The 10908-nt window shown below is 39.7% G+C and overlaps 1 protein-coding gene across 1 annotated transcript; it reads right to left on the bottom strand.

The window, feature by feature from the left end:
• Positions 1–3003: 3003 nt before the first annotated feature.
• On the bottom strand, positions 3004–10401 carry LOC143171968 (transmembrane emp24 domain-containing protein 7-like). The gene is made up of 3 exons (XM_076361155.1): positions 10078–10401; positions 8694–8939; positions 3004–5996 (listed from the first exon to the last, which is right to left on the bottom strand). The coding sequence occupies exons 1-3, from the start codon at positions 10243–10245 to the stop codon at positions 5760–5762; spliced, it is 651 nt and encodes a 216-aa protein (XP_076217270.1). The 5' UTR covers positions 10246–10401; the 3' UTR covers positions 3004–5759.
• Between the last annotated feature and the right edge of the window lie 507 nt (positions 10402–10908).

Raw genomic sequence — 10908 nt, 5'->3', positions numbered from 1 at the left:
GCTCGAGCCTCACCGCCCAAGCCGCAGAGGGCAAAGGCGGGGACTGGGAGAATGAAGAGCCGCCCACTGTGGGAGAACATCAGGTTCGAGACCATCTAAGGCACCTGAAGGTGCACAAGTCCATGGGACCCGATGAGATCCATCCGCGGGTCCTGAAGGAACTGGCGGATGAAGTTGCTAAGCCACTATCCATCGTATTTGAGAAGTCGTGGCAGTCCGGAGAAGTTCCCGCTGACTGGAAAAGGGGAAACATAACCCCCATTTTTAAAAAGGGAAAAAAGGAAGACCCGGGGAACTACAGGCCAGTCAGCCTCACCTCTGTGTCTGGGAAGATCATGGAACAGATCCTCCTGGAAGCTATGCTAAGGCACATGGGGGACAGGGAGGTGATTCGAGACAGCCAGCATGGCTTCACCAAGGGCAAGTCCTGCCTGACTAACCTACGTTAGACCTTCTATGATGGAGTGACTACATCAGTGGACTCAGGAAGGGCTACAGACGTCATCTATCTGGACCTCTGTAAGGCCTCTGACACGGTCCCCCACAACATCCTTCTCTCTAAACTGGGGAGGTATGGACTTGATAGGTGGACTGTCCGGTGGATGAGGAATTGGTTAGATGGTCACATCCAGGGGGTAGTGGTCAACGGCTCAATGTCCAGATGGAGATTGGTGACGAGTGGCATCCCACAGGGGTCCGTATTGGGACCGGTACTGTTTAATATCTTCATCCATGCCATAGACAGCGGGATCGAGTGCACCCTCAGCAAGTTTGCAGATGACACCAAGCTGAGTGGTGTGGTCAACATGCCAGAGGGACAGGATGCCATCCCGAGGGACCTAGACAAGCTCAAGAAGTGGGCCCGTGTGAACCTCACGAGGTTTAACAAGGCCAAGTGCAAGGTCCTGCACCTGGGTCGGGGCAACCCCCAGTATCAGTACAGGCTGGGGGATGAAGGGATTGAGAGCAGCCCTGCCGAGAAGGACTTGGGGATACTCGTGGGTGAAAAGCTGGACATGAGCCAGCAATGTGCGCTCGCAGCCCAGAAGGCCAACCGTATCCTGGGCTGCATCAAAAGAAGCGTGGCCAGCAGGTCGAGGGAGGTGATTCTGCCCCTCTACTCTGCTCTGGTGAGACCCCACCTGGAGTACTGCATCCAGCTCTGGAGCCCTCAGCATAAGAAAGACACGGACCTGTTGGAAGCGGGTCCAGAGGAGGGCCACGAAAATGATCAGGGGGATGGAACACCTCTCCTATGAAGGAAGGCTGAGAGAGTTGGGGTTGTTCAGCCTAGAGAAGAGAAGGCTCTGGGGAGACCTTATTGCAGCCTATCAGTACTTAAAGGGGGCTTATAAAAAAAGATGGCAGCAAGCTTTTTAGCAGGGCCTGTTGCGACAGGACAAGGGGGAATGGCTTTAAACTAAAGGGGGGTAGATTTAGACTAGATATCAGGAAGAAAGGGTGGTGAGACACCGGAACAGGTTGCCCAGAGAGGTGGTGGATGCCCCATCCCTGGAAACATTCAAGGTCAGGTTGGACAGGGCTCTGAGCAACCTGATCTAGTTGAAGATGTCCCTGCCCACGGCAGGGGGGGTTGGACTAGGTGACCTTTAGAGGTCCCTTCCAACCCAAACTATGTTATGATTCTATTTGATGTATGATATAAAATCGGAAGTCCTCTTGCTAATCAAATAGCCCTGTTTTTAAAAGTAAAACTTAATAGGAGCAAAGGTATCTTTGGGATTCTGATAATCATGGAATTTACTCAGATGTCTTTCATCTGTCCACTGTTTAAGACAGTAGTCTTCCTTCAAGTCAGAAATGTTTGTGGAAGGAGAACACTTATGTTAAGGGCAAAGGCAAAACCTCCTAACCTTGAGTCATTGGCATGTAAAAGGATTCCACTGACTTTTTCCTTCTTTGTTTGTACTATTATACACGTACACTGATTCCAATGCTTGTAGTACCAGCTTTTATTGCCATCTGCTTTCAGATGCTTACACAAAATAAGAGGCACCATGGCATGGGAGGGAGGAAGAACCTTTCCATGGATGTAATCTGTGTAGTGCTGCAGGAAAATCCATCTAGTGCTTCACAAACATGGGGTTCCCAGCATCCAAAGGGACATAAGATTTACTATCTGTATTCCTCTTTTTATTCTGTCACATTAAAACAGCTATTTTATTAAGCTATCTGTTGTCAGGCCTTTCTTACCGAGATCCAGGAAGAACACTGCACCATCTCTCTTATTTCCCCCTCACCCCCAGTGCAGCACACCACCACAATCTTAAGCTACCTTCCAATCCTGGAGTGCCAGGCACCTAAAAATACCCCACAGCACTACTTGACTATAACTGTAACATGTCACAGAAAGAGTAGAATTTACCCATATTCCTAGCCAAAAAAAAAAAAAAAAAAACAACTTTCTTTAATCCACTTAGTGTAAATATTCTTGAAAGATTTTGAACGTAGAGCAACCAACATAGGAGAAGAAAAAAACAGGAGGGAAAAAGCCATTTTGGAAGGTGCCCACATACTAGTGATGGTTACTATGTCAGGTTTTTAAAACTTAAAGTTGTCGAAGTGGTATATGCTAAGATTCAACAATAAGCTACACAATATAAAATACCTCCAACCACACATCTAGCTACTATATAAGAATTACTTAAAAGCTTATATCCCATCATTAGACATCACTAGATAAATCTTTCTAGGTCATCCTGTATTAATAGGAACAGTCAAGTCATTCCAGGCATCAGAGGTCAAATACTTAAAATTCCACTCCAACAGGAACAGGTTTATAATTACTATTGCATGCACTGATGATGTGCTGAGCAAAAAGCCAGTAACCGCACCATCTTGCTCTAACTTGAGTTTTTCCAATGACCTTAAAGCATGTCTAATTATGAACAGCAGTCAACTTGTACAATTCTCATTGTACGGTAATAGAAGTAACAATCAAATGCCAGGTGGGTTAACACTTTTGAAGGTAATGTGTTAAAATACTGGCTGACTTCTCAAACTTTTATTTTCATTTGGTAGGGGAGCATTATTCTTCCAAAAAGCTTTGAATAACAAATCAGATCACATTCATATATTAGTTTGTATTTTCCCCATACAATATTCACAGGGTCTTTTTGTCTTATTGAAACTTTTTTCCCCTTCAAACTAAAACAAGAACTAACATTTCAAGACATGAAAAGAAATTATGTAAACATAAACCATCCAAGGAATAGTTGAAACCTTTCACAATTTCAAATGCAGTTATATCTCATTTAACACAGGGTGATTTAGTTGCATATCACACCACTGATTGAACTATTCTTTTCATATATGCAGTTTTAACCAAAAAATAATAAAAAAAGAAAAAATAAAAATCACAAAGCATTTCTTCACCCAGTGTTGAAGTGGTAGCGTGTGTTTTATTATATCCTATCCAATCACTTATTTTAAAAATATATAAAATTTTTAAATGTGTATCATGTTTTTCATAACCCCAGAATAAAGGCATTTTTAAGCTATCGCTGCATATTATATAGCATTATACCAGAGGTTTGGTTCAGATACCCAACTTCAATGCAAAATTCAAGTCCACTAAACCTCAGCAGGAATAATATTGAGCTAAACAGTCCCATTCAACACATTCAAACATTAAGAAAAATTAGAGACATGTATGTGACAGCCAGGTAATACTTTGTTTACCCCATTGTTTACCAATTTTGACAGTACACAGAATTGACTTAGTGGAAAAAAAGTGTTTCAATTTTTGAAACAAATGTTTTTGTTGTGATTAAAGCTACTCAACAAGTGATATTCAGGCTTTAGAAGATTAGTCAAAATATCAAAATTAAATCATGTTTTTATCTGACTCTTGCACTTAAACTGCACCATTTCTATAATGAAACACAAAAAAAATACCGAAGATCAGTTACTGAAACATAAGGATAAAGCATATGGGTACAATCAAGAACATTGTATGCAGGCATAAAAAGAAAGCACTAGCTTTTTTGTTTTCTGATCTGAGATTCCGTTACAATTTCAGGGAAGCTTGCACCTCAAAAATGGGACAGCAATATTACAAGTTCAATACAAGATAGAAGGACATTATACATAATTCTGAACATAATATACATTAAGCTTTTAATATCCCTGTGACCTTTTAACTCATCTTCAAGTGTTAAAGTTTTTTTTCTTCAGTTCTGAAAGAGTAGTTTATCAGTTTACAACAAAGATTTTTTTTTTTTTTAAACTACCACACCATTTTAAAGTGAGGTCATCTTAGATCAATTATTCAGAATGTCCAAGTACCACTTGGACATGTGTATGTGTAACTTGTCAATTTTTTTCTGGAAATAATACAGGCAATTAATAAGGATTTAACATTCTTTCTCTGCTTGCTGAAAACTAGTTTAAGTGGAGTCTTTTGAATTAGAGTTAGCAACTCAACAATTTTTATCTTAGTTTTGTTTGTGTGCACTTAAAAATTGGTCAGAGTTCATTTATTCCTCCAGAACCATCTGAAAAAGTTTAGCCTTATTTTGACTAGCTCAATTCAAGCTACTTGTATGTACATACATTTACTATCTTCCACATCCAAATAAAACAAGATTTTATTACAGTACATAAACTAAAGACATGAGCAGTGGAAGCAATGCAGCTACAAACCTACCAAAAAGATACCCCAAAATATTTAAAACATTTCCTGACTGCTAACAGAAGAGAGTGGCAATTACATGCACAAGGCCATAATGTATCAGTGCATCAAACAGGGAAATAAAGTTCACAGCACTCATGCAATGCAGTATTAGTATCAACTGGGCTTCTTAATAGGAAAACAATTTAATAAGAAGCTTTGCATGTGCCTAATGGGTGCAATATAACTGTCCAGTGCTGGTGCTGTATTGCTTGATAAAAATCAAACTGTCTCTGATCTTAAATCTGACAAGCAGCAGCAGCACAAGTACAGAGATTGCACAGCTTCAGTGACAAAGTTACAAGATTCCCTATTTTATTGCATTTTTAAAAACTTGGAAATTTAAGTTTTTGAATAGAGAAAGCACATTTCCTGAGTAGTCTCAGTTTAGAAGTTTAGTAGAACATTGTAAAAGAGGAAATGCATTATATTTTAATGTAGAGAAGTGTGCGTTTAAGCAAATACACTCAAGTATAAAATTTAGCAGGTTTTGAAGGTGAAGATTTACCAGGCAGGTGGAGAATTTGCACCATCATGTAGTATCAAGCTTGCAACAGTTTTACAGATAAGCAAAGGATATAATTGGATTTTTTTTTTTTGTTACAGCAAATCAAAACAGTACAACACATCTTGCAACTACAGTTCATCACATTAGCTTGCTTATAATCCAATACATTCAGCCCAAAAATTAAAGTCAAATCAAATTTTCATGAGTATTGTCTTTCACATCAGACACTAGATTGTTGGGTTCTTTTAAAGCATTATACCACAGATAGGTAATCTTATTGGTAAAGTCAAACTCAATTTGGATTAAAATCAGCAAAACCAAAGAGAGACTGGTTGTTGCCAGATATTTAATACAAGTATCAGAAAACATTGTTTACTCTATATTTCAAATTGGGTGTCCCTTTCATAACTTTTGGGGTATGTTTTGTGATTTTAATCAATGAGGAGGGGTAGACATTTAGATGTTTCACATATTTAGCTCCTTTGTACCTACAATTAATTGGAGAACAGTAATTTCACAAGTGAATAGCACAATGACCTGAAGCATTATCACTATCAGTTATGATCCAACACGGGTTGTTGTGGTTCTTTTATCTGAGAAGAAGCTTTTGAGGAGAAATACCTGCCCAACACTAACTACAAGAAGAATGATTGCTTCCCCTATTGACCAATAGGCTACTCTTGCGTTTAAATCCTCTGCTCTGCTGCGGCCTTGTGCTTCTCTCAACCGGAAATGAGTCTGATAATCAATGACAGACTTCAAAGCTTCATGAATTGAAACACACGCAGACTCCATCTAGAGAAGCAAACAAATACACAGCTCAGTTAAGAACCCTTCTAATGCTTGTTCTGTGAAGTTTTGTGGTTTGATATTTAAAATTAGGATTCACATAGCTTTACGGAAAGATTATCTCAGTCCACTGTCAGACTGAAATACTATAAATCTAACATATTAATCAAGTTTTACACACAGGAATGTGACTGACTTCAGTACCAGAGTGTGCAAAACTGCAGACCCAATAAGAAGTAATGCACTCTAAGAATCACAAAATGAATATTAAAATTCATGCATGTTTGGGTTCAAAAGTGAATATAAACACTTTATTGAAATATGTCAGTGATCCAACATTTGTTAATTCCACATACACCAGCAAAACAAGCAGTAAATCTCTCCCCAGATTTAGATAGCTAGTAAGTTTCTTATATCATTGATGTGCATAGTAGATATTAAAACACTTATATTTCAGAAGTACATGATTCTTCATCACATAATTCTCAAACTTAAGTTTCACAAAAGCCTGAAATCTAGATTGCTGACCTCAGTACATTCTTTTGGCATGAGACCCTTCTATTAGTCACATATGTAAAAAGTGATTAGAGAAAGGACAACTCTTATCTTTCAGTGTTCCTGGATGCTCCCTACCACATTCATATAACAAACACTCAAGACCAAATTGCCCAACTGCACTTGTCATCTTACATAAAAAATCATATTCCCTTTTCTAACCTGAAAAATCTTAACCTTTTCAATCTATGTACTATGGGCTTTCCAAGACCTAGATAATTTTACACATAAGCTTCTTCCATTTTCAGTTTATCTTCTGAAAGTAAGAGTCAGTACCCATGATTGTCTTTTGACCATCAAGAAATTAATGAATATCTTCAAAATACTTAAGTTTTAGTCAGTTGGTTAGTTGTTCTATCCCCTAAAAATCAGTATTTCCTGAAGATCAAAAGCACAATCTATTATAAAAGGAAGTGTTTGACACCCTAATAAAAACCACTGTCAGTTACTTATATCTGTGTCAAATCAGCTTTTCAAGTTGGTGACTTTCAGGACAGGTGTCTGAACAAGTCCAAGATATTCTTCTAAACAAAATTCAGGAAGAGATTTAATGCATTAAGTTCTGCCATTTGTTTCACTGCTAAATTATAGAGCCCTCCCCTACTCTACAGCAGGGATCTTAAATTTAAACAAAGTCTAGTTTCAGGGATTTACCTTTTACAGTCCCTGTGAAAGTCTGCCCAAATTTAGTCATACTACAAGCCTCAAGAAAATTGCAATGGAGAATCTACTTACCAAAGATGTGTTATGCTTTGAAAGTTAACTTCCCCTTTCCCAAAGATCTGATTTGCATTATATATGCTACAACCCAGTGATAACCTTTTTCATCATAGAATCATAGAATCATTAAGGTTGGAAAAGACCTCTAAGATCATTGAGTCCAACCGTCAACCCAACACCACCATGCCCACTAAACCATGTCCCTAAGCGCCTCATCTACTCGTCTTTTAAATACCTCCAGGGATGGGGACTCAACCACTTCCCTGGGCAGCCTGTTCCAATGTTTAACCACTTTCTTATACCTTCTCCCACAACCCGCAAAGATGCTGGATCCAGAATCTGCATCTTCTGTGTTCTCAATATTCTTTACTGGTGCCAAAGGACCAACCAACAAAAAACCCAAATACACCCCCCCCAACAATACACAAAAACACCAAAACATGTAACAATGCATAGAATGAAGACTAAAGAAAGTGCAGGGAGATAGGGAGCTACAGGATCAAGAATCAAAAGACAACATAAAGCAGAAGAGAAAGGTGATGAGAAGAAAGATAAGAATTATAACTGAATTCACAGCAAGTCACCTACTCATTACAAATCTTTAGCCACTGCAGACTTACATGGGGTAAATTCAAGTGAGCAAGATGGATATTTGGGAAGTGGCATTTCTACCGTTGAATTCAAACTAGTAAAATAGTGGCCACATCCAGCATTTTAAAACAGTTGTTTAAACTGAAGTTTGGTAACAGTTATAGTGTAAGAATGTTAGTGAGAATTTGTGAAGTGACTGTTTCAAGTGAAGTTGGCTGATTTAGTTTGGGCAGAAGTGGTGTAAAACTAAAATTCTGAAGAAAGAAGGGAACATAAGGAAAATAAGTCTGGAGCAAGAATACTGCTTTGCCGCTTAAATATCTTATAAATGACATATCTAGAACCCAGTTAAGTATGATTTTGTTCATTTGTTTATTTCACTAGAATTCTCTTCCCATTTTAAAAGAGACAGTTACATAAGAGATCAACCATTCAAGTCTTCCCCTCAAGAAAAGACTCTAAACTATTTTAATATAAAACCAAATTGTTCTCAAAGTTTCTCCAAAGTTCAGGAATTTTGAAAACCCCGATCCACTGATATTTTACACTTTATAAAATATACACACTTCCACAGACATAGAACCATGGCATAAAAAAGTTCTTTAAACTATAGGCCACTGTATATTTTCACTAATTGCCACTTAAACACTTGGTAATTCCTCCTCAGCTCTACATTCTGTAAATCCTAATTTTTCAAAAAGGTTCCCTTTTAGTAACTCAGTTTATTTTAAAGAAGCTTCCAACCCATTCATTTTCAACAGTGAAATCCTAATGCAGTTGAATTTGAAAGACATTCCCTCCACCTAACAGTTGCTGTCAGACACAACAATATTTTACCTGAGTAAGTGCAGTTGCTCTGTTCTCACTAGGAAACAGTGGCGGATCTTCTCCAACCTGGAAATCAAAGTACACAGTTTTGTGTGTGAAAGTAGAGAACTCATTGCTGAAGCAGAATTTGTATGTTCCATTTCTGGATGCAGTAAATGTGAAACTATCATATTGTTTCTTCATCTCTTTGTATAATACAGCACCATCAGGACCTTCCAACTGACAGTCAACATCATAATGACCTCCAGCGATCACCTGAAAACAACAAAAAATTATCTTAAGCAGAACATTCAACTAGCGCTTCCCCAACTAGCACTGCAAATTGTTTGGTCTGACAAGTGTTTTAAGATAAAATGCATTAATTTGAAAATCTTTCAATACAAGTTTGCAAAAATCCTCATCCTATGGAAGACGCACAGAAAAATTCGAAACAAGATTTTTTAAATTGAGGCTATGTAATGTCAACTATGTTTTCTAACTGTTTATGAGGGAAGCTTTAGTTACTTCGTTTTAAGATACTGGTACTATAGCAAAGGCTAGAGTAGATGAAATTTGATGGGGCAAAGACATTACTGTAATAAATCAGTAATTTACTATATCCACAAACCCATCCATGTAATTTATTCAGCAAGTTGAGATTGCCAAAATGCAATAAAACAACTCCTTTATGTATGGCCTAAACTGTCTAAGTAGCCTATTAGGTCAAGCTGCTTTATGTTGCAGGAATGGCATATGTCCAGTAGAACAGGTATTACAGCCTGGCTCATTTTCATATGTGCATGTCAACAGAGCAATGTTCTAGAGGTTCTGCTGCCTCACTCCTGCACAATTAATGACAGTATTTCTTTCCAACACCAGCACATTCAGATTATGCCTACAAGCAACTCAAAACTTCATATGATTGTCTCAAGTATTGTCAGCCTTTGATTATTGTTGGTCTATAGCACATTGTTCTGTAGAATCAGACTAGCTATCCTATCTCCACAGCAAGAGCAACTGACAGTTTAGGTATTCATAGCTTACTATTCTGATGACTCTCAGGCTAGTAGTTAAATTTAATCCTTGCTCCAAACTTCTTGCCTTTAAGATAAAGCATCCTGAAGGGTGAAGAGACTTCTATCCAAAGGCACAGCCCTTTTACATGCATGCAGAAGCTTTCTAAAATAGTAGACATTTTATTTGAAGTATTTAAATATCTATTCAAACATATAATGCTATAAAGATTTATTCAGAGGTGCCAAGCACCAGAAGCAACACTTCAGATAGGCTGTTCACATAACATAATTTGAGTGCCCACCAATTTATATAGGTATTAAGTTATTAAAACCCTAATATTAACGGTAAAAGTGAAATAACAAGAGATTCCCCGGGGGCCGAGGGAAGCAAGGAGTACCTGAAACTCGAGGGTGCACTTAGTGCCCTGGACAATCTCCTCGTAGAAGCATTGCTTGGCGTTGTCAGGCAACTCGAAAGTGATCTCAGAGGCCCGTGCCGCGCAGGCCACCAGCAGCAGCGTCAGCCACCCCCACAGTCCCGCGGTTCCAGAGCCCCGTAACAGCATCACTCAGTGTACAGAGGGGACTAATGGTAACAGAGACTGAGCCGGGCGGAAAGAGGGCAGCCCCGCGTCGGAGGCCAGCAGGCGCGGAACCCGGAGGAAGATGTCCGCGGCGCCAACCGGTCACGGCGGAGAAACCTAACTGAGGAAGCGCACTGCACACCCGAAAGCAACCACGGCACCTAGTACCGCCCTCATAGAAGCGCTTCCGGGTGAGCCCCCATAGTTTTATATACGTGGTGTTCAGCGTGTAAGGGGGCGCTCCCCGCCTCTCCCGCGCGCGGTTGCGCGTTTGCTGCCTGGCAACGGTTGCCAGGGAGCATGACGCCCCGGCACCACCGTGAGGCCTTGGGCCCGGTCCCGGCCGTGACACCAGCGAGCCGAGGTGGTGTCCGCGTTCACACAGACGACCCCTCAGCACCAGAGGTACCATAGGCGCACGCGCGAGGCCCGCTCATCCCGGCTTTGTGCTGAGGAGTGCTCAGATTACATAGCTAATTTACAGATATTTAGCCAAGTACTCACACGTAAGTCTCTAGAGAATTCTCCTCTCTGTCATACCTGCAAGGCACAGTCCAGGTTCCCCAACATATCAAAACTTTTGGCTCTATGTCCATTGTATGCAATTATCTAGGGGTTAAACTGTTTTAAAATTCCCATGAGGCA

The sequence above is a fragment of the Aptenodytes patagonicus genome, chromosome W (genome assembly GCF_965638725.1).
Source record: "Aptenodytes patagonicus chromosome W, bAptPat1.pri.cur, whole genome shotgun sequence".
Lineage (NCBI taxonomy): Eukaryota > Metazoa > Chordata > Aves > Sphenisciformes > Spheniscidae > Aptenodytes > Aptenodytes patagonicus.
This window is presented reverse-complemented; position numbering and strand designations above follow the sequence as displayed.